This window comes from Pholcus phalangioides, unplaced genomic scaffold (genome assembly GCF_987345545.1).
Source record: "Pholcus phalangioides strain wild (caught in Gottingen) unplaced genomic scaffold, Ppha-v1.0 ptg000003l_1, whole genome shotgun sequence".
In the NCBI taxonomy this organism is placed as follows: Eukaryota; Metazoa; Arthropoda; class Arachnida; order Araneae; family Pholcidae; genus Pholcus; species Pholcus phalangioides.
Genome location: NW_028301596.1, coordinates 25295265 through 25323139, shown reverse-complemented (window position 1 = coordinate 25323139; position 27875 = coordinate 25295265). Strand labels below are relative to the sequence as shown.

The following is a 27875-nucleotide window of genomic DNA, read 5'->3' as shown; positions in this document are numbered from 1 at the left end:
TGTGGCCAAAAGGCACTAAATACTACATTCTCAATATTTTAAAGGGGGTCCCCCAGCTTAAAAATTATGAACACCTCAGGGAACTACCTAGGCTATACGCAAACCCTACACACGCAAAGCCTCAAAGAAAGTGTGAGTAACTTAGAATTACTTCTATGTTAAAAAAAAAAAAAGCTCTAATTTGATGGGTCAACTGAAGCATAAGAATGGAATGGTATCTTCATTTGTTTTAATGTCTGGGCGCTATCAATATACATACAATACAAATACAACGCCACAATAGGCAAAATACCCAACGAGGTGGCTGAGAAAAAGATGCCCATAAAAATATGGATGTCATATATTTCAAAAATATAACAACCCAATTAAAAATGCAATTGACAAAAATTGTAAACAATATATACATAAAAGTAATGGTGCACCAGTTTCAATCATTTACATCAAAAAGTGGTAAGCAAGAGATGATGTGAAAGGAAAGTTTGTTTCTTTATGTTAAAAATGGGAATAATTCTTTCTATACAATTTTTGAAGTTTAAATATTTTAAAGGAGAAAATAGTGATCACGACACTGCATGTCGTTACTGATTAAAATGCACTGCATTCCTGCAGTGCATTTTAAGATGTCTTAAGTGGCTTTTTCCACCTTCCACTGTAATCATCTAGCATGGTTCGTACGGTCCTTGAAAACCTTGAAAAGTCCTTGAAAAAAAAAAGTTCATTTTCAAGGCCTTGAAAGTCCTTGAAAATCCATAAGAGTCCTTGAAAAAGAATTTTTTTTAAAAAAATTCTGTGAGAGTCCTTAAAAAATTTGTGTTTTCTGAAATAGTTTTCGCCATTTTTTTTATTTACTCCGCAAGTGACGTCCTTAAAAAAGTGCAAAGCATAGGGCAAAAGCCTTAGCAGCCAATAACCCTGGATAATTGAATTTAAAGCACGTTTTTTCCCATTATTCTTAAGCCGGATTTTCGTAGGAGCAGGTTTTCTGTGCCGCGTGCAAAGTGAATCGCCCAGCGTGACACGCCGTCCACTCACCAATAATAAGAAAACAAGTTTGACTGTTTTCCTAGAGAGCGCAACAAGCCTCACGACAGTGTTTTACGTCGGGCGTGATTGGCCGACTGCTTCTGGAGGAGTCAAATGCGTTATGCGCCACTCGTTTTGTTTTACCGATCTTCTCTTCATTTTGGTTTTCTTTCACTTCCCTTCATCGAGCTCGATGCTTCCCTTCAAACCGGAGCATGCAGATGACAGTAGTTGATAGTCATAGTATATAGTAGCCGTGAGAGAGCTGATGCACCACGGTAGGAATACACAAACGCGTAGTGTGATTATGTAACACGTTTCTGTCGACGCGAAATGATCCGATCCAGTTCGGCTCATGCAGCGCTAAAAACCTATGTTGTAATGTTTTTTTCCTTTTTATTCTCTGTTCACGTGGAACCGCTCGGCCCGACGCAATATGTAAATCGCCGGCGACGTGCTCTCACCCTCACGGGAGCTCGACTTTATACTGTAGGCTGGTTTTTTTCCGCGCGTTTGTATGTCGGGATTGTTTTTTTTTCTCCCTGAGATTGCCGGTTGTTATTTGTCGGCCGTTTTATTTATTTATTTTTTTATGATAGTGTAAATGATCTTGTTTTTTTTTCCTTGCAACTTTTTATAGAATAAAAGCTAGAGTTCAAAATGAACTTCCGATCGTTGTTTTTTCTTCTTCAGCTCAGTCGGCACGCTCTGGCCCCCAACAACCAATTCCTCCTCCTAGAGTAGAAGTCCTTCTGCTCTAGAATCTATTGCAATAACCCACTTCTAGGAAAACCTGGCTTTATGATAGCATGTATCCTGTGATCGTATGTAGACGTATTTGGAGTCGTTGAAAGTCATTAAACTTTTGTACTAGGTATTTTTTCTGGATGACTTGAGAAATCAATATCTTAGAAAAAAAAAGTTTCTTAATTTTTGCCGAAATAATTTCAGCCTTTCGGTCCGTAAGTGAGCGAAGCTTCCTCTGATTACTGTCAACCATAGGCGGAGATTGACTTGGAAGTCTGGGGGGGGGGGCACGGTCATTATTTCTGGGGGGCGCATTACATATATACATTAGATCAGTCAACTTCACCTTTCACGCTGCGCCCCCCCCCCCGTATCTCCGCGCTTGTACAAGGTTCTTTAAAGAAAGAAAACAAAAAATGAGTAGCAAGTGTGTGTACTTTCAATTACTTGTGTCTAAAAAATCCCTTCTATCAAGATTGGTTGCTGAGTGTGCCAGACAAAAATGCCGCCGAATGCAAGCTGTGCTCCAATGGGTGAATCGGCGCTCAAATAAATTGAACTTATATTACTGGAGGGAGTATGACGCAGGGCCATAACTAGGATTTTTGTATTGTCTTGCCGCCCCCACCAATTCGGAATTCGATAATTTTATAACGGTGTTCACCTAAAAATTGCCACCCGGGGCAGTCCCCCCCCCCCCCCCCCCCCCGCCGCGCCCTCTATTACCGGCGCTGGTATGACGTCAATGGTCTACATCATTCCTTGGAAGATCACGTGACGCGTTGAATGTCTGCGCATCTCCGTTATTTTCTAATGGCATCCATAGTTGTTTAGAGTTTAAAACAATAAATGAAAGAAATAATTTCAGTATCGATGATATGATTTCAAAATTAATGAGAGATAATTCCAAAATTAATGAAAGAGATAGTTCCAGAATTAATGAAAAAAAAATTACAGAATTAATGAAAGAAAAAATTACAGAATTAATGGAAGAAAAAATTACAGAATTAATGGAAGAAAAAATTACAGAATTAATGAAAGATAAATCCAAAATTAATGAGAGATAATTCCAAACTTAATGAAAGACAATTTCAGCATTGATAAAAGAGATAATTCCAAAATTAATAAAGCAATAATTCCAAAATTAATAAAGCAATAATTCCAGAATTAATAAAGAAATAATTCCAGAATTAATGAAATAATTTTAGAATCAATAAAAGAATTCAGCATTAATGAAAGAAAGAATTTCAGCATTAGCAAAAGAAACAAATCCAAAATTGATGAAAGCAATTATTCCAATAATAATGAAAGCAATTATTCCAAAAGTAATGAAAGAAATAATTCCAGAATTGATGAAAAAATTCCAGAATTAACGAAAGAAATTTTTTCAGCATTGATGGAATAAATAAATTAAGAATTAGAAAAACATTAAATTATGTCTTTCATTATCTTTAGAAGAGGTTTTTTTTTTCCAGTCTTTAAAAGAAAATTAATTGCAATATTTAGAGACTAAACTACGTTTCAATGAGGAAACTGACAGGCACGAACTGTGTTATTCTATGTGTCATATGTTTTGTATGATATATATGTGTATGTGGCCTCCTTTATTCATTACAGATAATGTGAAATAAAGTAGGTAGAAATGTAATCTCTGAAAGTTTTAATCAAAATTAAATATGCGCCTATTCATGTGAAAAATATGCATTTGTAAAAAAAGTCCTTGAATTTTTAAGTTTTACCTTGAAAAGTGCTTGAATAGTCCTTGAATTTTTTTTCGTCGGAAGAGTACGAACCATGTCTAGCATTATATCCAGGAAAGAAAAGCATACCTAATTTTTTTCCCCGTAGAGTTCAGGGTGAATAAGCTCTCTTGAAAATTATTTTTCTCATGGTGATATGCATATATATATATATTTTTTTGGACCTCGTGTGCGAAGTGGCAGATGTTTAGGAATCATTGTTTTGAGGTTACCTGTAATACGTATTACCTGCCTATGGGACATGTTAGGTTACAACAAAATGTGGCCGTTGTTCGGAGATGACCTTACAAGGAGTTTTTAAAGAAACATCCGTATCTTTTCCCATCCCTTGCACTAACGTTAAAAGAAAATAATTGAAAGGACAGAGTCCTATGGTCATATTTGAAACAATTGTGATCCATTTCTTTTGGACTCGCCACATCTGTATTCTCAGAAGAAGGCAATATATTGGTTTGTAAGTTTCCACTCTAAAATAGTCATAGCTGGTTGGTCTATTTTCGTATCAACAATCGTAATGATATTTGCCATGGCAGTATGAATGAAAAACTATTTTAAGCAACAATTTGTATTAATTGGCTTGGCGTGATGCCATTTTCCAAAGATTTTTAACATTAAAATATAGGATAAATCACAACAGAAGCCAAATATAGTATGAATGATAGATACAAATAGTGTTCCACTGTACCAGGGAATGACCAATGAAAACAAATTTTAATAGTGTTTGTGCTGGAAAAAGACTAAAAAGACCCAGGTTCACGGTATCTTCAGAACACCAAGGGCACTCAACCAAACTTATATTCTGGTACTCTTAGCTGGCTGCAAGTGCCTTCCTTCCAATTCACATGCTTGAAAAAATTATAATACAGAATTTCATTATCACAAGACTCCTTATGCATGTAGGATGCCTGTGCTGTGTCCAGGTTAGCCCATGTGTAAGGACAGTCATGCCCAAGTTTTATCAGTAGGATTAGGGTAAATTAGAATAATATATATATATAATACATATATGCTGCTTTGAAGTCGCAATTTTGAGATCCTCAAAATGAACCCATAAATAAGACCAGCTTGTAGAATAGTTTAATTTACTTTATGACATTTGACCATGTCAACATAAGTAAATAAGTTAGTAGATATGTTATAGTTTTTTATGTTATTTCTATGTAATTATGCATAACTTTATCTTGTGCCAAGATGTTCTTGAGAAAATTCTTCTGGTAAAGCTTTAATTTTCAATTTTATTGATTCCCCCCAGGATCCTAAATGAGAATGTGATGGTTGATGTGAAATGCAAAACTGGACAGAAAAGAAATATGAAATTGTTATTGAAAGATGTAAAATCTCTACTTCTAAAGAATTGAAGATAGAAAGAAGAAATATATAAAATGTCTAGACCACCTAATGATAATTCAACCATTTATAAACTTGTTGTAGTTGGCGATGGAGGAGTGGGAAAATCTGCTCTGACCATTCAATTCTTTCAAAAATTGTTCGTAACTGATTATGATCCTACAATAGAAGATTCATACATACAGCACACTGAAATTGATGGCATATGGTGTATTCTTGATGGTAAGTTGCATTGAATTTCTATGCTCAGTTGACAAACAACAATGTGACAATGTCCAAGTATGCACAGCGTGGAAAAAATTTGGAATTGAGTAATATGGGCCTTAGCCCATATTACTCAATTCCAAATTTTTCTTTTGGGCTTGTTTTTGGATGTGTCTTTTTGGGCTCCAATTTAAATGTAACTATTTCTGGATATTGATACCCGTGCTTCCCTTATTTTTACTTATTATTCGTGGCAAAATGCTTGAACACGAGCATTATTGGCCTAAACATGGTGCTTTTTAACTACTATAGTGCATGAGTTACCATTGCATTTGTCAAAACAACATCCATTTGCATGCACCCATTTTCTTAGTACCTGTTTGTAATTGTTGAAGAAATGCTTCTACATTACAAGGTTACAATTACAAACAGGTACTAAGAAAATGGGTGCATGCAAACGGATGTTGTTTTGACAAATGCAATGGTAACTCATGCACTATAGTAGTTAAAAAGCACCATGTTTAGGCCAAAAATGCTCCTGTTCAAGCATTTTTCACAGTATTTACTATTGATGGTTTTCAGCAGTATTTACCATGTTTTTTTACCGTCGTGGTAAAAATCATGTTTTCCCCACCTACAGAGGAAAAAACACATTCTGCCATTATTTAAAAAAATTATCTACTCATTCTTTTTTTTTTTTCTGAACAAAATACACAATTCTAAGCCACTGTTGTGCTAACACCAAAAACAAAAATTATATTCTTTATTTTGTCTACTAAAATACCTATATATGCTCATTTCATCATATTATAAATTCTGTTGGTATAACAATTTAATCTTTATCATATGCTGATATGAATAGCAGTAGAAACAACTAAAGGCTGTCAAAATATCAGTTTATAAATAGCCTTTTAAAAAATAATCTTACGAGTGAATTAATCTCTTGGTGATAATAACAAAAAAAGAATTATAATGTTGATTAAATTTATAAGTATCATAATTAATAATTGAGAAAAAAATTGAGCAACAACACCATATTTACCAATAATTTCTATATAGTGCCCCTCTCTGTCTCTTTACCAAAAATAATATAATATGTGTATGTACATATTAAAATACTCATCTTTATTTTATATGAATTTATATGTGCAAAAACAAGCAGCAAAAAATAAAAATAGGTTTTTACATTTCTCAAATACGAGTTTTGCTGACAAAGACTCCAAGCATTTATCATGTTACAACACAGTTTTATTTTTATAATTCTCGTTTTCCTTTTCAATTAAGGCATACGTCTCTGAACTTTTCTCATGGTTATCAGCGATATACATCATATATGTATCAGGGTTGGCAGGTTTTTGACACATGGCAGTTTTTGACAGTTTAAACCACAGTTTAAACTGTTACGTCAAAAACCTCAAATATTACTTTTCGATATAAAAATTCCCATTGGAAATGCACACGTTAATTGCGTGTAATGTTTAAAGTGACTATGTTATACAAAGAATAAATATTTACTATGATTCTAAAATAATTTTCTTCACTCTTACAGAATTATTTTGGACAAAATATATATGGTTTTTTTTCTTATAAAATTTAAATAAAGCATGTTTTCCTCATGAAGGGAAAACTGTGGAATGATTTGACATTCTTTGATTCAAGATGATTCTTGACCTTCCAAAATTTCTTCAACTGCTTATATATGTTTGTATTGATATAAACCGTCTGCTGTACTCTTTTTACAACAGATAAGTGTTTAAAAAAGTTTATTACATCATGTATGTAATGTTGATTTCTGTTATTATTAAATTATCTAGATAACCACTAATATTTAAAACGATACTCTTATTGCACATAACATTGAAATATATGTAGCGATCAAAATATTAAATTGTTGGACTAAAATGTCATTTAATTTGGCAATGCTAGCTTGTATATGTCAAACGTCAAACTTGGTTTATTCTTACTTTTGCACTATGATATGGTACATTTACTAGCATTGATAATGCAATGGTTTTCCAGGTGACGCTTTATTTAAATGTGCAAAACGAATGCTTTGGGTATCAAGTCCTGTCAGCTCTGCTTTGGTTGAAAATACTCAACAAAACTGTGAATTTATACACCGGAGCTTTAAGAAATTTTTAGGTGAAAATAAATGAGTTTAATTAGTGTATTGTGACATTCTGTGTGAGAATTTTTACATGGAATAAAATTTTGGGCAGATCAGAAAATTTAAAATATCAAAATAGATATTTTTCCTCAGTAATTATCATTCTGAATATAAAGTCCTTTAATCTAAATAAAAGTAAGTGTTTTGTTATTTAACATATCTATCAAGTTAACAAAAACTATTTGACATCATTGGCAGTAAGATTTTGATAGTTTTAATACCGAGTTAGTTTCTGGTGTCAAAAACCTAACCCTGATGCCCTATCATACATATTTTGAATAAGCAGCTCTATTCCACTTGGCAAATTGAACACAGGTAATGAGTAGCTTAGAAAAATAAACCATAAAATTATATTTTATATGTTTGAGGCTCTTATGTTGAAGAATTCAAAATTGCAAATTATAATTAACATTTTGTTTTAATTATTTTAATAAATTAATGTTTAAAAATAAAACATTCTGGTATGCAAAAAAGTAAGTTTTCACCATGTTGGTTACCTGTTGTGTTCAAAACATTATCAAAAGGCATTCATTTAGGTTTTGATGGTTTTCGACAGTTTTTGACGGCGAAAACCCAACCCTGATATGTACATGTAATAAACTAATACCTTATTGCCAGACAAATCCCAGGCGGCATGTCTCCATGGCAATTAAAAAAATCATATTGGTGCTTAAAATTTTCTGTGTGTGAACTAGGTCAGGCAAAAGAATTGCACTTGTGACTCAAAAAATATGGTTGTTTTTTATAATAATTGATTGGCGCTTAGATTTTTCTTGATTTGTCATGCCCTGCTTTATTGGTAAACAAACAGTCTGTTAGTATTTACTATGATTTTGTCAGTCAAAACTTCTCTGTAGAAAAATCCACTACAATGAAGACTACAACTACGACTTTTCTACATGAGTTTGTACAAACAGGGGTTAGGAAGAAAAAAAAAACAACTTCCGAAACATTATTTACTTTCTAATTGAAAATTTCTAACTAACAATGATAATTCCAGTGGTTTTATCTATCTTTTCTTCTACCTATATATGGAAATGGAGCAGAAAAATATTTAAAAAAGTTATCAGTACTACATATAATTTGTTCACAGTTTATCCTCTTCTCTGATAGTCATGTATAGAGATCCATCTGTAGTCAGGGTTCATACATCCTTACAAACTCCTCAAAAAGCCCTAACTTTTCATTTCCTTCTGGAAGGGCCCTTATAACTCCTCACTATTTGCAGTTATTCCTGAAAAGTCCTTATTTTTTTCTCTGAAGAGATGATCTTTCTTAGAATTGGCATTCTCCATGTGATGAATGGCATTGACTAGAAAAATAAGAGTAAGCTTCCCCTGAATATAAAGAGGGAAAAAGAAAAAAAATCCTCCTTTGTAATAGCAAATGTGAAAATGGGGGATGGGATTGGAACATCCAATGGCTGTGCTAACCGTTATGATTTTTTCGTATTTAGTACGATTTTAGCAAATTAATACGATTATACGCTTTTGATTCTAAAAATATGATTTCTTACCGAATTGCTGATATTGACGTTTTCCTGCCTATATCTTGCAAATGCAAGTTCACCACATCTACAGACAAAATGTTTGAGTCCAGATTCTGCACCCAGATCAAGCAAAACGAAAGGTGCCAGAATACTGGCTGTTTGGCTACTTTCCTTTTATTTGGTTAGCTTCCTCTTTGCTGATTTCCCTTTTCATGCTATGCTATGCTATGCATCATTCTTTATGTATTTCTTACTTTCTCTATTTCCCCCCCCCCCTCCTTTTTGATTTTATTCTTTAAATTTCAATTTTGTGCTTTATTTTATTAATTTAACAAAAGGCCTCTCAGAGCCAAATCACATTAATCGCAATGGAGGATTTTCCTAGTAATTACTGTTATGATAAAGTGATCAGAAATCGTGAGAAGGGAAACCCAATTGTTTTCAGAGTAAAAGACGTGACAAAAAGAAACAGCTGTGGTAAATGCTCAGGCTTGTACCCAGAAATTTTGTTTGAAGGGTTCGGAGACTGCTTGCCTTTTGGGGGAGCAAACGATCGAACAATATATTTGGCCATTTTTTTCAGTAACTTTCTTACATGGGGGGGGGGGCGGCTCTAGCTATGGCTTTGTAAGTACTGTATTAGCTTTTCGGTTATACCAGGAATCTTCAACATGTGGCCCGGGGGCTACATTTGGTCCTTGGGGATTTTTAGTCCTGGAGGGATAATAGCTGATGAACTGCAGATTAACCGTGAATCCGTGCGACAAATCGTCACCCAGAATTTAGGGATGCGAAAGGCGTGTTGTCGTCTTGTGCCACGTCACTTGACTGACGATCAGAAGCAGGCACGTTTACAGGCCTCGCATGATTTTGTCAAAACGGCGGATGCAACACCAAATTTCTTGAACTCTATTGTCACTGAGGATGAGTCCTGGTGTCTCAGGTACGACCCTGAAATGAAATGGCAAAGCATGGAATGGTGTTCTCCTGCATCACCTCGTCGGAAAAAGGTCAGAGCAGAAAAATCATGCATTAAAACGATGCTAATCACCTTTTTTGATAGTCAAAGCATTCAAAGTATCCACAAGGAATTTCTACCTGAGGGAACGACGATGAATGCTGCAAGGTACATTGAAATTTTGACCCGTTTCATGAAACATCTACGCAGGGTACGACCTCAGTACGCACAACAAGGTTCATGGTTTCTTGTTCACAACAATGCTTGCCCTCACACGGCCAATATCGTCAAACAGTTCCTGGCAAAAAAAGGGGGTGGTGCAAATTGAATATCTACCATACTCGCCAGATCTCAATCCTCCAGACTTCTTCCTATTCCCACGACTCAAACTCAGTTTGAAAGGAAAGTGGGGGGGAAAAAAACGATGCGCTGGAGGGAACGTGTTCTTTCAGTGCGCCGTTACTATAAATAGGCCTGGACCAGAATCGTGGCATTCAATCTTCTAACTTCGAACAGTTCGTTCTATTCACTCCACTCAGTGGGGTTGATGGGTGACTAACCCCCTACTAACAAGTAGTTGATGTTGTTATTAATGTCGTAAAAAGATGATTTCCTAAGCTAGGCTACTTCGGCTGAACCGGGTTTCAAATATAATCTTCTAGTCAACTAATAGTCATTTATCGTGCATTCTAGTCAGTTGGAAAGTAGTTACTTGAAAGGGTCAGGTGATCCTTAAAATGATACATCAGCTTGCAGTTATGTACAACTAGGTCTTCAACGTAGTGCTGATGATCGGTAGCATGTTTCGCCGATGGGTGTGATTCAGCAAATTCTTCAAGTGGTGCAGCTTCAGAGTGGTGCTCTGACTACTATAGGTTCCTGAGGTTAGCTGCCTCGAGTGGTCAACATCATCCGCCTCGCGTGAAAACGGGACACTTCGTTCTCGACGTAGGATTTACGAGTTGTTCTACAATGTCTCGTTGATAATAAGAGTTGATTCTCGGTTGTATTGGGTGAGACCTTTCTTGTTGTTTTGTGAATCTGTGTAGTTGGCAGTTTCAGAACTAACATGTTATCTATTGAACTCTAACGTGTATATTGTTCAAAGTATGTTGTAGCAATAAATGTTTTGATCTGGAACTTGCCTAGTTCACTTATTGCCTGTTGAGTTAATTGTATCCGTGAATCACAGGACTGTAGCATATAAATACGATACAAATTGGGGGCTCTGCCTATTTTTTAATTTTCTGGCAATAATTGGCAGTTTCATTGACTCATTTATTATTTCTTATTTTTTTAGTTGAAAATTAAATTTCGTGAATGAAATATTAATGAAGAATTGCAAATTACTCTCAATGTGGGTGTCAAGTCAAATGGACCCAGCATTTGTGGGTATAAGTAATGTCAATTATGAATCCATTTTGTGAGACGCGACCGGTTCTTCCCCCGGTGGTCCCTGCAATTCCCAACAATGCGTTGTATCCTCCAGTTCAATGTTTTGGAGGGATAAATTTGGTCTTCTCAGGACAGAATGAAGATGTGAGAAGTTTCTTGTTGAAATGTGACTAGTACTTTCAAATGTACAATGTGCCCAATAGAGTTGAACTGGTCCTGAGCGCATTGGAATGAAGAGCATTGTCCTGGTGGCAGGGCATTGGTAGGTACGAGTGGCAAAGATGGGAACAACAATATTTTTTGGAAAGATTTAAACAATTGCTACTTCAGACCTTCTCCCATTATCACACTAAAATAAAGATAGCAAGATCCTTGTTTTCCGAAAACTATACCACTGGCTCATACTTAGATTTTATCTTACATAAGTTAGACTTGTTCCAATCATATGATTTATTTGTTCCAGACTCCGAAAAAATTGAGTTGATTATATCATAATTGCCCTATACAGTAAAAACTTGTAAGTGAAAAGACCAGAAACACTTCAACAGTTATTGGTAATGATTGATCAGTTTTCTAGATCTAGAGAGACTACAGCACAAAGTGCTCCTCCACAAACCAGTAATGCACGGAGATTCAACCAAAACAGAGCTAACAGGTCTCCAACGGTTTTGAGATGTTTCAGAGTAACCAGACAGGGCATATTCACAGATAATGCCCCCTTAACCAGTCAAGTGGTTACGTCGGCGTTTGCCGTCGCTGCCATATGTAATGCTGGTGCCTACGACGGCATTTGCCGACGCGCAGACTTTTCGGTCTTTTTCACAGATATGACGAAATAATTTGTCATACATGTGCTGCCATCTCTGTACAGCCATCCTTCTACTTTATTATCTCATCACTAGATGGAGTTGACAATTATATTTCAAGGTCTGAGATTATTATTACTATTATCTTTGTCATGTTTGCAAAGCTGCATCCCCATCGCTTTTTTTTTTTTGATTTCCGATTCCCTTGCGAAGATGCATCTGTTTTATTACTCATATATCATTTAGCAAAGGTTGAACTACTATGGTTCCACATAAATCCATCAACAGCATTTCTTTTAGTCACAGGACATTATGATCCCCCACTTTTGGGGGTGTCATCTTATGTCTCGGTGTTTATATTTTTCCCAAAGGATCCTCTCCCTAGTGGCGCATCACATGAGCTATTTGACACTTTCTACCACATAAAACACATATAAAAATTCACTTTTCTTGTTTGTGACTTTTCAATTCAATAAGTTGTTCTCAGTTTGCCTTTGTGCATCGCATTCGAAGGTTGCTGGTAATTTGTTGCTCAACGGGTTCAATTTGATCTATTCAAATTAATTTTTAGCTTTTTGGTTGGTTTTGTTTTGACTGTGATGGCTTCTACCAGCAGTTCTGATCTGACTGATGAGGATATTGTTGGAATTTTGGAGGAAAGTGATGATGAGTTTCTGGATGATGTGTTTATCAATACTGATGAGAGTGTTAGTGAAACAGACGGGGAAGATTTTTTAGAGTTAGAAGAAAATGAAACTGATGTGCCTCCTGCTTGGACTTCTCTGGAAAAATCGCGAGAAAAATTTGTATTTTCAGCTAAGTCTGGTTTGGATAAAAGTGTAGAGGTTGGTGATGACATCCTCAAGTGTTATGAGTTGTTTGTAGATGATGATTTATGTGATATGATTGCATAACAAACAAACTTGTATGCGAAACAATTCTTGGATGAAAATCCTAATTTAAAACCTCTATCCCGGGCTCGACAATGGATTGAAACTACAGCAAACGAAATAAGACTGCTGTTAGGAGTCTTCATTCTCCAGGGTATTTTGCTGCAACCGGATTATGAAATGTATTTCAGCAAACGTGAAAGCATTTCAACACCCTTTTTTTCTAAGTGCTTTGGTGAGAAGCAGTTTCGTTTGCTGCTGAAATTTTTGCATTTCGCAGACAATACCACATACATTGCAAACAGCAGCAACAGAAAAACATTCAAAATCGATGCCGTAATGCAAAAATAAATTTTCATCCGTTTATTATCCTGACCAAGAAATCGTTGTGGGTGAATCCCTTCTCATGTGGAAAGGTCGTCTGCCGTGGAAACAATACATACCCTCAAAGAGGAGTAAATTTGGTATAAAGTTTTTCGTCCTGTGCGAAAGTACGTCTGGTTACATCTGGAATTTTCTTTTGTATACAGGCAAGGACACAGTGTACAGTGAAAAATACAAAAATGAAAATGTAAGTTCTAGAATAGTTCTGGACCTAGTGGATGCTCTCCTGGGAAAGGGACACACTTTGTACTTGGACAATTGGTATACCAGCCCAAAATTAGTAGACAAGCTGATCGAAAACAAAACTGATGTTGTTGGGACGATGTTACAAAATAGAAAAGAGTTTCCATCTTTGGTGAAAGATGCAAAATTGAAAAAAGGAAAAATATCGGCAGTATTTCGAGGGAAGCAGATGGTAATGAAGTGGAAAGACAAGAGAGATGTGATAATTGTGAGCAATTTCCATGGCACCGCTATGCGTGAGACTCAAAAGAGAGGAAGAACAATAATAAAGCCAGAAGTGGTTCACAATTACAATATATATATGGGTGGTGTTGACCGGAGTGACGGACTGATGAATTCGTACAAAATTGCAGGAAATCGCATGAGAAAATATTATCAGAAGTTATTTCGTCATATGATGGACATGGCTATGCTAAATTCATTTGCAATTTACAAGAAAAATGGCGGAACATTTCCAAGAAAAGATTTTCTAGCAGAAAATTTGATAGCGAAGTATGGGAATGATGTGCAAGCAAACCGAGGAAGGCCATCCAAAACACCAAGACCATCCCGCCTCATCGAGAAACATTTTCCGGCATTCGCTCCTCAAGCAACAACAACAAGAAAGCCGTCTTATAAGAGGTGCATTGTGTGCACCTCTTATAAGACGGCTCTTATAAGCAAAAAAACGAAAAGAAACTAAATATTGGTGTCCTGATTGTGGTGTTGGTTTGTGCCTGGCTTCGTGTTTTGAGAAATATCACACACTAACTGAATACTAGAGTAAGACTGCTAAAACTTTTCTTTATATATTTACTATCTAATGATTAGTAACATCCAGAGAAAAAATATTCTATTTATGTCATTTTAAATTTCAATATATCGTTTTTAACATGAATTACTGAGAAATATTTTTCTGCGTTCATCTTGAACTTGTTCAACCCATACGGATTTAATTGAGCATTCAATATTTCTATTTAGAAAACTAATTATAGTAATAATAATAATTATTATTATTTTATGATGACTTTAAATGTGCAGAAAAGAACATGATAAACTCAGTTTTTTGATGTTTTCATAAAAAAATTCAATCAAAAAAAAAAATTTTAATAGCTTCAAACTTCCAAGAAGAGAAAAAAAAAAGGGGGGGGGGGAAAGTGCGCGCATCTTCAAAAAAAAGTGGGCACTGCGGGTAACGCTCGGAGAAATTAATTGGACAGTTGACTGGTTAAATCAGGCTCAGGGAAACGTGCAGTCGGATACATAGGAGGGTGCAATGTGTCCTATAAGGAGGAGTCCCCCCCCCGAATTGAATTTTTTACGCCCAAGTAGTACGCATAAATCAAGTTTTTTCGAGAGCTGTGTGGACATAGGTGCTGATAGGTCTATTATAAGTTTCCAACTAGCACCAACAAGTGGGTTCTTCCCACAATCAAATTAAACCCTATAGAGGTGCAGATTTTAGGTTGGCCGTGGGAGTCCTTCAGACTCTAATAGAAATACATAACAGCATTGTTCATATGGAGTTGATAGTGCTCATTAGAGTGCCCTTCGACATTCTAATTGGGAAAGACGTACTTAGTGAAGCCAAAATAATTGCGGACTTCAAAAATCATGAACTTAAGGGTGGACTCTTAAGATATAGAGGTAAAGTAGATCAACAGAAAATTACACAATTAGTTGAAAATTCAGAGTTTGACCAACAACAGAAACATGAATTGACAAGATTATTAACCTTCCTAGGGTGTTCGGCTTTTTTTTTGACCCATTTCAATTTTATTTCGTGTAGATGTACTACATTTTTGAGAATTTTTAAATAATATTGCATGACTTTGTTTTCTTTGTCATAATGGATATTCAGATATGTGTAATTTGTTTTTTCAAATGGTAGTTTTTTTACAGTAAAAATAGTTACACATAAGTCATTTGGATCAATTTTGACCCGTGTAGAATTTTCAGTGTATAGGAAGATAACTTCAATTTCCAATATATTATTCAATTATTATAGCTGTGATAACGAATTCGTGCTCACTTTTCCGTTATGTATTTCTTTCTCTGTTTATAGTGGTGTACTGTTGTCAGCATTTGCTAGTTCATGTTACCATATTGGCTTCCTGCACTTATTTTCCCGCTTTCAAGAGTATGGACGCTGCAATATGGCTAATCATGGGCCTACTGATAAAGAAATTGAGCAATTGTTGCTTGCATTGTGGGACGAAGAAAAAGTAGTTTCAGAAATCGATGATGACGTCTCTGAAAATGAACCATCATTTGATGATGACACATGACGAATCTGACCAGTCAACAAGTCAGGCGGCGACTCTACTTAGCGAAGATGGTAAAATTGAATGGAAATCAGAAGCATAATCCTCATGTGGAAGGCATGAGGCAGAAAATGTTGTGAAGCATCCAGGCCTACGAGATACGCCACTTCTACTATTGATGACGAATACTCTGCATTTATGTTGTTTTTTTCTCCAGCAATAGTGAATGTCATACTAAAAAATAACAACATAGAAGGAAAGAATGTGTTTGGTGACAATTGGATGAATTTGAATAACGTTGACTTGGAAGCATTTATTGGTTTGTTGCTGCTGTCTTAGGTGTACATATCTCGTAATGAGTCCACGGAGAACCTGTGGAATGCCACAACCGGGCGGAATATCTTCAAGGCGACTATGTCCTTAGAAAAATTCAAAATAATATCGAGGGTTTTCAATTTGACGACAGGCAAACTCGACCAAGAAGACGGGAAACTGACAAATTTGCAGCCATAAAAGAACTTTGGGACAAGTGGGTGGAAATTTTACCGATGCTGTATAACCCTGAAATGTACGTTACTATGGATGAACAACTGGTAGCTTTCCGAGGAAAATGTCCATTCCGTCTCTCGATGAGTATAAAAAACAAGCCTGCCGTTTGGAATCGGCAATGAATTGTAGGTCCCGGTCTAATTAGCCCTCACGTGCAGAAAATGACAGTGGTGCGACAAAAATGATCATGCCCAGCAAACCAGCTAATTATGGCTTCAAATTTTGGGTACTTTGTGACAATGCTACCAATTATGTCTGGAATATAAAGCCATACCTTGGTAAGCAGCTTGGTTCTGCACCAGAATAAAACCAAGGTCTCAGGGTGGTCAATGATCTCGTTCAAGGCCTGAAAGGACATAATGTAACGTGCAATAACTTTTTCACGTCATATGAACTTGGGCAGCTTCTTCTGAAGAAAAAACTGACAATGATTGCAACAATCAGAATGAATAAGTCAATAATTCCTCCGCAATTGCTTTGCAAAAGGGACCCCAAAGTACACCTCAACATTTGCATTTACAAAGGATACGACTCTTGTATCGTACATTCCGAAAAGCGGCAAGTGCGTAGTACTCCAGAGTACGCTTCACTGTGATAGGAATATAGCAGACACAGAAACAAAGAAGCCTCAAATTATTCTGGATTATAACACCACCAAAGGAGGAGTACACACTTTAGATAAACTTGCCTCTCATTATTCCTGTTGCAGGAAGAGAAACAGAGATGGCCCATCATAGTTTTCTCCAATGTTCTAGACATTTCCGCGTATAATGCATACGCACTGTTCAACAAGGTCAATCCAGAATAGAAGATGAAATCATTTCATAAAAGGAGAATCTTCATTGAGAAACTGGGCATGACTTGGTTACCCAACACATTGAAGGAAGAAAACATTTGCCAAGAGCAAGGGCTGCCCGAGAATTGGCAGTGAATATTCGAAACTCTGGACAACCTGAACAATGACCTGAAGAATCTGGAAGTGTAGCAATTACTAGCAAAAGGGGAAGATGCCGCTTGTGCCCACAAAAGTTCTGTAAAGTGCTTTAAATGTGGACAGTTCATTTGTAAGAAACATTTCATTCAAGTGTGCAACAATTGTATATGAATGGAACAACTTACTGACAAACGAATGAACAAATTTTCTATTACTTCCTTTCATTGATTGTTCAAACAACAAATGTAAAAAAAATATTTTGTCACTATTTTATTTTTTTTATTATATTCTATCCATTGAATGTAAATGTATGTAATAAATATAGAGAAAATACATCCTACATTGTATTGTATTTGAAATTTTACAGCGATTTTCAGCAGTGAAAGAATTATTGCATTTTTGTTTCATATATATAAATACAGAGTGGTTCCTAAATGCATATATTTCCTTATGGTTACGAAAACTTACCTGTAAGACAACGTTAAATAATATACAAATACAGGAAAGGGCAAATAAATGATAGCTGAATAAACAGTTATGCCAATAACATTGATAAAATGTTACCATAATTCAATAAAATTGATAAAATGTTACCATAATTCAATAACATTGATAAAATGTTATCATAATTCATTAACATTGGTAAAATGTTACCATAATTCAATAACATTGATAAAATGTTATCATAATTCAATAACATTGAAAATTACACCAAGGGTCATTTTTAACCCAAACACCCTGAGTGTATGCTACATTGCAACAACCTAAGAAGGTTAAACAAGTTTCCTGATCTGTTTCGGGATAAACCCGGAAGAACACACATAACCGAACACAAGATAATCACTGAGGGCCAGCCAGTTTTCCGACTCTCCCCCCCCTCTTTTCTCTTCCAACGTGGAAGAAAAAACTGGTAGAAGAACAATTACAAGAGATGCTGAAAGATGATATAATAGAACCCGCATCTACGAATTGAAGATATCCATGTTTTTTAGTCACCAAAAAGTCTGGGGACCAGAGATTTGTAATTGACTTTAAAAAATTGAACAAAATCACTGCTTCTGATCGTTATCCTATGCCCTGTATTGATTAAATTCTTCAGCAAATAGGTGACTCAATGTACATGTCTAGTTTGATCTGGCATCAGTATATTGGCAGGTTCCAGGCTAGAAGACTGGGACAAGACAACATTAGTTACAGAGTCCGGCATTTACAGATTCAAAGTTATGCCCTTCGGCCTGAACAATGCCCCTGCCACATTCCAACGGATGATGACAATGGTCTTGGGTCACCTAGTCTGCAAATGTACTGACTTATATCTTGACGATATTGCTGTATACAGCAAAGATTTTCAGTCCCATCTGAAAAATTTAGAAACTTTTCTCTTGTATAAGACATGCTGGATTAACACTTAAACCTGAAAAATGTAGTCTGCATAAACGAATCCTCGAGATTCTATGATCAAAGTGTTCAAAATTTTCAGTGGGATGGATAGGATGGACCATGAACTTTCAGTACACCGCCTATCGACTGCTTTTACAAGGGGACACCAGTATCGATTGGTGAGGGGCAAGGCTATGGTGTCACAGGGAATTTTTCTCTAATAGGGTTGTTAATAAATGGAGCAGCTTACCCCCGGAGGTAGTAAATTGTAACATAATTGACACATTTAAAAAGAAATATGATAAACATGTTGGGGTAAATTGAGAAGCTATCCATACTTAGTATAAGACAACCATAAGTATTCTTTATGGACATTGTATAGTATTTTATCATGTGTATATATTGATTATAATTTTTTATAATTGCATTTTTAATTGGATTTGCTATATTTTTTTTTGGAAATATATGACATCCATATTTTTATAGGCATCTTTTTCTCAGCCACCTCGTTGGGCATTTTGTCTGTTGTGGTGTTATATTTGTATTTAGGACTCAATTTAACCAAAGAGGGTTGGAATGTAAAACCCAGTCAGACTGATGCAATGCAGTAGTTTACAAAACCAAAACTGCAACAACTTCAACGTTTTCTTGGATTGCGTGGTTGGTATCGACAATTTGTTCTACATTTTGGAGATATTGCTCATCCTCTCTACCAGTAGACCAAAAAGAATCTGACCTTCAAGTGGGGAAAAATTCATCAGGAGGCATTCGAAGAACTGAAGAGGGCCTTGACATGCTCTCCGGTTTTGACTACTAGAAAGACGAATTGTCCTTAGAAAATTTATACAGATGCTTCTGGCATTGGCATAGGAGCCGTACTACAACAGGTCGAATCCGATGGTGAGAAACCGTTAGCATACGCTACTTCACCAAACATTAACTCTGGCCATATCGCTATATTGCAATTTACTGCCATTAGTGAGATGGGTTGGAAGTGAAGGCGCTGTCTATCGGTGGTCGCCTCGAGTTTGTTAGGGAAAATATCTTATCGACATCCTCCCTTGGGTTCGAACCCGGGACCCTGACAACAACCTTCACGATGGTAGACGAGCATCTTACCACCATGCCACTCGGGCACTCGTTAGCATACGCTAGCAGCACCCTAAACACAGCCGAGAAGAACTATTCAGTTACTGAACAAAAAGGGTTTGCTGTGGGTTGGGTGTGCAATAAATTCCGAGCATGGTTTTTGGTGATCCTGTAACCATCGTTACCGACCACAAAGTAGTCTCCTGGTTTTTCAATACCAAACAATTAAAAGAAGACTTAGTAGATGGGCCCAAATTCTACAAGAGTACCCCCTGAGGTTTGAATACAGACAAGGTTCTGCTATGCAGGCTCTTGACGCATTATCTAGAAACCCTATTGGTATAAGCAATGAAAAAGATTTTGAAGAAAATATAGGTAACAAGTTATGTTTATTTTCCCTGTTAGTAGTATATCTCCTCCATGTAGAGCTAAGTTTCTTTTGGATATGCATTGTCACCCTTTTTCTGGCCACATTGTGGTTGGAAAGACCTGTCAGCGCTGTGTCCAGCGCGCCTATTGGCCAGGTATGAGAAAAGATATCAAAAAATTTGTTTTAGCATGTAAAATTTGTCAAACATGTAAATATGATAACAAGAAACAATGGGGACACATGGTTTCCACTACATCCCACAGTCCCGGAGAAATAGTTGGGCTGGACACCATGGGGCTTTTTCCAATTTCTTCAAGGGGAAATATATATCTTTTAGTCGTAGTTGACTACTATAATAAATGGGTTGAATTTTTTCCTTTACTTTGCATTACCACAAGTATAATTGCAAAAAATTTATACATGAATACTGTACCAATGTGGATTCCCGAAGAACTTAGTTTCGGACAATGGTCCTTGTTTTATCTCGAATGTGTGAAGTTCTACAGATAAGACAAAGGTTTACCACTCCCTATCATCCACAATCAAATTTAACTGAACACATTAATAAGACAGTAAAGCAAATTATTTCATGTCACGTAGGTAATACCCATAAAGATTGGGATAAAATTGGGAAAAAACTCAACGAACACTTTCACAAATTTTGAAACAGCTGATGCAATGAATTCTTTTCAGATTGAAAACGAACATCGGACAAACATTTGCGACGAAACTTTCAATTACTAATTGGTAGGTACTTTCAGGCTGAATGCTGACGATTCCCCTCGAGTTGAAAAATGTCATATTTCATGTTGGGCGTCGAATTGTAGCCTCGTAGGATTGAAACTACTATATTTATTTTCAAGAAGGGACTAGAAATTTACATCTGGAGGAAAAAAAATTCTGTCTACAACAAAACATACACCGCGTGGGTGACATCACAACAACTTCCTCGTTCGAACTACTCTCGAACACGACTGCCACGAAAGAGAATCTCAGGCGCGCCACCTATATTAATGGATACGGCTGGTCTTGACCGACACAAAACCATATTATTGTGATGTTCAAAATTAAAACAATAACGTTGTTGAAAAATGTTATTTTAGTGAATTGCAATTTTTTGATAATGAACGAAAACAGGGGCCATTCAAGTATTACGTAAGCAGATTTTCGGCCATTTTCAACCCCCCCCCCCCCCCTGGTTAGCAAAATTTCGTCAGCAGCTTAGAATAGTTCATGTCTTCAAAAAGGGGTAGTTGATGACGTAAGCAACCTTTCCTTTAAACCCCCCCCCCCCATCAAAAGTCAGCAAATATGAAACCCCCTCGATGCTGACGTAATACTTGAATGACCCCTTAAATTAGAGCAAATTCAATCTGATTTGTCTTCTTTCTCTCCAGAATTTATGCCACCAAATTCTTAGAGCAGTTTATCGATTGAGCACTAATCACTTGAAAATCAACATGTCCATGCTGTTGATAATTCAAAATGTTCATTTTCAGATATTAGTACAATTGCGTATAAAATTATTAATATTTTGATTCAGAAAATTCCATTTCATTTCTTATTATTGCTATTGTTATTTCTTCTTATTTCATGTGTGCACGTAATGCTGTATGTAAAATTTATGGTTTTGTGTCATATAGAGAATGTTGCAATCATCAAGAAAATGTCTTCAATTATTAATATTGATTTGAAATCATGTTTCGTCAATTTTACCGAATATGCTCAGAAACTCTCAAGACAGCCATGTCAGAGGACTTGTACATAACCAAAAGCACATTCAGTTTTTTTTTAAATTTTACTCTAGAGATTATGATTTTGTATTTTTGTGATATTTTTCTTAATTTTGCAATGCCATTCTCATGTGTCTCATATATTTTTATATTATTCTTATGTATTCCCAGCCACCCTCCCTTTAAATGCAGAGTTTCACTCTTGTTACTGGGTGAGTATATGTTGTATTTATACGTATAAAGAAATGTTCCCTAATGTCCCATGCTTTCGGATTCTTGGAATGTGCTTGAGAACGGTAGTGTAAATATAGGTCATGCTGTCTGGGGGTCACGTTATCTGTGCGTGGGAGTGTATAGAAGAAACCCATATACTCACACCAGTTGAGGTTTGTCTTTTGTAAAGAGTGGCAGCAGCTCTCATCTGCTCTCACGAATTTAAATAAATATGAAGTGTTGTCTTATGTTAGTGATTTGATCAGAACTCCTTTTACAAATGATTTTTACAACCAGTTAAAAACACATTTGTCAACAGTTTTCACTGTCTTAAACTTCCTGCTTACAAGTTCTATTCCAAGAGCTCACTCATGGGGATAAGCGACTCTCTCAGTTGGTGCATGAGATGCATACATTAGCTGGCAAGAAAATTTCAGATGAAGTGCTTAAAACCCTTTGGTTATAACATTCGCCCATCCATACACAGTAGATACTTTCTGTTAGGATTTAGCAGAATGGATAAATCTTAATCCTAATCCAGAATGGCTAAATCCTGGATACATTGCCAGATTTAGCACAAATGGCAGATAAAATTACAGAAGTCACTGGGCACACACCAACTATTTCTGAAGTCAGCCGTAATGAAACCATCAGCTTGCAATCGCTTCAAAGTCAATTTTGCCTTTGATCACTGCTGTTGATTGCTTATCCCACTATAGAGAGAAATTTTAGCTAGAAGGGAAGAGCTCGTTCAAATTCTCCATCTAGAGAGAGGTCTAGTGGTGATGGTACATCCAAACGTAAACCTTATTGTTGGTACCTTCAAATTCGGTAGAGAAGCATCAAAATGCATTAAACCCTGTGATTGGTCAGAATACTAACTGGCCCATCTGTTCTGGCAACAGCAGGTGATGGCCGGCATTTAGTTCGCCTTTTTGTTCATGATCGAAATCTGATAGTGGTTTTTTTAGTAGACACAGGCACTAGCATTCTGGTTTTCTCACGAGATACATAGGTACATAAAGCAGCAGATACAAACTTTTGGTATACGCAGCTAACAATACTAACATTTTTACGTATGGTTGCAAATCTTTAGCAGTGGATTTAGGATTACGTAGACTATTTAGATGGTCCTTCGTTATAGCTGATGTTAATCGCCCGATATTAGGTGCTGATTTCTTAGAACATTATGGTCTATTAGTTGACGTAAAAAATTCTCGTTCGATTGACAGTTTGACCTCACTTTCAATCAAATGTAGCAATGCCAGTTGCACTGCATAGGCTTAAAGACCATTTGTGGAGATTTGCCCTACTTGAAAATTTTATTTAAATTTCCTAATCTAACGAATCCTATGCTTAGGGCTACTTCTAAAAACACTGTGTTACACATTGCATTACCAATAAAGATTCTCCTGTCTTTACCAAAGCCCGCAGACTTTCTTCAGAGAAACTTGCTATTGCAAAGAGCAAAGTTCAAACGCTAATGGACCAGGGCATACTGAGACCTTCAAAAAGTACATGGGCAAGCCCGATACATATTGTTTCTAAATGGAATGGAGAATACCGTTTATGTGGAGATTACGGAAAACTTAAATTTATAATGTGTCCAGGCAGATATCCTATACCACACGTTCATGATTTCAGTTACGGTCTGCATGGAAAAACATTTTTTTTAAATTTTACTTAGTTAAGGCTTATCATCAAATACCTGTAGATCCTGAGTCTGTTAAAAAAACTGCCATTGTTACCTCATTCTGACTTTGAGTACTTATATGTGTGTTTTGGATTGTCTAATGCGGCATAATCATTTCAACTGTTCATACCCCAAAGCAGAATGTTTAGTACTGTTCTGCGACGAGCCATTGGCTGACTGGAAATGTTCTGCAGTAAAAATCTCCATACATGTAGTAGTAGTGTTTTTTGCACTTTTTCTTAAAATTTTTCTGCAGTAGCGGTAGTTGTTCTGTGACAAACGTCGCAGATTCCGGCACATTCTGCTTTGGGGTGTTCATAGATATTGTCTTAAGAGACTTGAACTGTTATGCATATTTAGATGACGTACTAGTTACATCAACAACAGAAGAACATCATCTTAAAGATCTAGAATTAGTTTTTGAACGTGTTTGAACAGTTTTGGTATAATTCTTAATCCTAATCAGGGTTGGTCTGATTTTTCCCAACCTGAAAAAACCCAACAAAAACTACACCCCCCAAAACTGCACTTACTCGCAAACAGTATACTTTCTAATGATGTTATTGCATTGTCATACTCTATCTCGAAAGAAATACATAAATAAATCTGTATTCAATGCTATTTAGATTATAGGGGTTAGAAAAAACCCTTGAAAACTCCCATTAAAAATTATACCTCTTACAACTTCAATTACTTGCAAACAGTATGCTTTGTAATGATATTATTGCACAGTCTTACCTTTGTGGGGGGGGCCACAGATAGTGTATGATTTTATTGCATTGTCTATATATACTCTGTGGCCCCCACAAGGGTGGAGCTTGCAGGACTCCAGCCTGGGGCAAATATTATTTTTGACTTTTTTTACACTATAAATTCATTACAGAGGAGCCCCACGAAAGATCTCCGCCAAGGGATCCTGGCTCCGGGATGTGGGGGGGGGGGTGTATGACTCTATCTTATGAAAAACACATAAATAAATCTGCATTCAATGCTATTTAAATTGTATTTCTTCCCATTATATTTTAAATGTCTTTTTTTTACAAGTAAAGAAAATAAACATTTTCATGAATGTTATCTAACTCACAATTACCAATCCTTTTCAATAACACCTTTTGATTTGAGTGATCTATACACTTTCACTAACTTCTTTGCTTTTTCACATCCATGTTTGTTTCTCAGTTTCGACCATACTAGTCCAAAAATTGAAAAAATTCACTCAATTGATGCAGATGTGGATGTAATTCAATGCAGGTCTTCCAAAATTTGCAAAACTCTGCATTCAAAATCTTATTTTTTTCTGCCTTGCAACGCATGATTTTCCACCATTTTTTTTTTGCTTCAACTGACTCTACCATGTTTTGTGAAAACATTGTTCCTGGATAGAAATCTGAATCTTCTATTTTAAACATCTGTAGTGCAATAACAAATTCTGTATTCGGTTTTTCGATCCATTGTTCAGCGAAATCTTGTTCCTTAGTTAATCTTTTTCCTCTCAAAGCAGGATAAGTCATATTTGCAAGGAAATGAAATGGAGTTAGTGCTTTTTCAAAGCGATGTGCAACACTCTCCTTATACGAAGATAATTCTTTATTTTCCAATACATCTAGCTATATTTCTACTGTCTGTCCAAGAGTACAGCTATCTCTTTGTAAATTATCTAGGGCTTTACCAATACTCGATAACTGCATTTGCAAGTTGCTGCATTCTCTATATAATCCTTTGTTATCTAAAAACATCACAATACTTTTTTCAATTTCTTCTTTATGTTCAATGGATATTTCTACGTATTTTTGGTAATTATGGATGAATGGAGAAAGGTAAGCTTCTTCAGAATTCCACCTTGTTTCATTAGGTAATTGTGGCTTTTCCATAAGCCACCCAAGTGGGCTATGGTGGTGTCTAAAATATTTTTTTGTTTCTACTACATATTTTACCACATTTTTAGGGGGTGATATCTTTAACAAGAAGATTCATAAAATGGGCTGAGCAGCCAAAAGCAAAGACGTGGATGGTTTTAGACAATTATGTCACAAAATTTTTTCATTTTGTTCTTGTTATCGCAAAAAACAGCAAAAACACTTTTATTATACTCTTGCTTGATAGTATCTATAGCCTTTTCAGCTATTTCCGCACAGAATTCTGCTGTTTTTTTGTGTGAGCCGCATTCGACAGCATCTATTAAGTGGGTGCTCTTGCCAGTGTGGATACTCATTGCGATGATAGTCAGCATTTGCATTTGACCAACCATACAACATCAGAGTGATAGTTGAATTTTTCATTTCCTCTGCCATTAGAATATCAACAGTTTTATCTGCCTCATCTAATAATGATTCAGCTAATTTCTTCCTATTAGGAGGGATATAACCCGTATCCAAAGCATTACCCATTTCTCTAAATGCATCGCTATCGGCTATATTAAAAGGTATATTATTAGCATAAAAAAATTCTGATACTTTTCGATCAAGAGCTAACCTCTGGCGATCACTTGTTTTAACAATAAATTGTCCTATTGGTCTTTGGTGTTTGGGTTTTGATGTTCCAGCATCCACAATAGTATTTGAACTTTCGCATGTAGAAACATAATCTTCAAGAGGTTGCTTTCTTTTCAATGAAGTAGATGTCTCTTCCCCGCATGAAGATTCATTATCATCAATGTTTGATGAACACAAAAACAAGGAATGAGCTTCTTATTTCTTGCATTTATTCACATAAGCACAGATTCTTTCCACTTTTGTACTAACTATGGTATTGCAAAACTTACAAGTCACTTGCCATTTGTTATCAGTTTTATTCACCATAGTCCATTCAATGGACTCTTTTCTTCCAGAACCTTCAGTCCTTGGCATGCCTGACTAAATTTTACCTCCAAAATTTATACTTCTCTCAAAGTAAAATTTAAGAACTTGGATAGTTTATATACACAACTTGTCTAGCTAAGCAGCAGAAAGAAATGGTGAAATGCTATATCCAGGAGAGAAAACATCCATTATCCAGTCCTCTGAAGTCAAAGCTGCATTAAGAGTAAGCGTAAACAGTCCTATCGTTAAACTGGTAGCCAAACGGCATCAGCGCCCTCTCTGTTTAGATGGGTGCCTGCTGGCCTGTGATTGGCTGCTAGCATCGGGTAGGAAAGTCATTTCCCATAATGCATTTCCCCATCACGGCGCCATTTTGTTTACTTACTCATGTGAAGAATCTCGGTTAGGTTGGTTAGTATTGCTCGTGGTTATTTTGGCAAATTGTTCATCTTTAAAATTATAAAAACGGGCCTTCTGAGGGCCAACTAAAATTATATTTATTGAATAAGTCCACGTGCATTTGATGGGTGTAAAATGACACGAAGACGGGTGTTCACAAGTATAGATTTAGCTGTTGAAGTGTCGATAACATTGTTATTGTTACTGAGTGATTTATACTTTTAGGCACAAGTACGTCTCCTATAAAGAAGTGAAAAATGTCCGCTTTAGTGGGAATTAAGATTTTTAGGTTCCGTAGCAATAGACTGAAAAATAAATCAAAGTTGAAATCGGAATAACGCGATCAAGGGAAGGGGGGAAGAGAAGCGTGGGAGCCACGTGATCAATCGGCAAGTTTGACCCATCAAACTTCAGATGGCGCTGCCATCAATTCCGCGGCCTTTCTTTAACATTGAGTGGGTACGCTTAATTTACAAGCGGCTTTGTCTCACGTACTGGACTGGACTTGACTTGACGTATTGGTAAAACTGGTCAAAGTAGTTTGAATAGGTAAAGGGAGATAATGCTTAAGAAAAGTCTAAAGAATTTTCATTGGTACAATTTGTGTGTGTATATATATCATTGTAAACTCTAGCCAATAAGAGATCAGATGGCTTGCAGCTGGTGCTTTACAACTAAACAGGTGCAATAAATTCTTTTTAGAATGTTTCCCTTTCCCTCTTAAAGGAAAGAAAGTGTTGCAAACAAATACAAAAACTAAAATTATCTAAATACAACTTATTTAGTATTCAGGTAAAGCAAAGGTATATATCTAGAAAAAAATTGACTCTTAACATACACTATTTTTTCAGAGAATGAGATTGATGTTTCAGAATATAATTGCTTACAAATAATTTGTTAGGATTTTTGTTTTTTTAATCATAATTCTAATAAACTACTATACTATTTCTTCTTATCATTTGGGAACAGTTTTTCTCCACTAGAGGTATTTGAACGCTTGTGCTTTAAGCACACATTAAATCAGCCAAAATTTTTATCAACATTGATTTAATGTCTGAGCT

General features: G+C 36.0%; 1 protein-coding gene across 6 annotated transcripts in view; it reads left to right on the top strand.

The window, feature by feature from the left end:
- LOC149088342 (ras-related protein M-Ras-like) overlaps positions 1-27875 on the top strand; it is a 165821-nt gene that overhangs the window by 21428 nt on the left and 116518 nt on the right. For 5 of the 6 annotated variants that reach the window (XM_089247214.1, XM_089247220.1, XM_089247226.1 and 2 more), the window contains one exon: positions 4783-5099. The exons of the other annotated variant lie outside the window; for it this stretch is intronic. In XM_089247214.1, the coding sequence (XP_089103340.1) occupies positions 4913-5099 (187 nt within the window). In that variant the 5' untranslated portion in view covers positions 4783-4912. The remainder of the gene's footprint in view (positions 1-4782; positions 5100-27875) is intronic. 6 annotated transcript variants of the gene reach the window in all.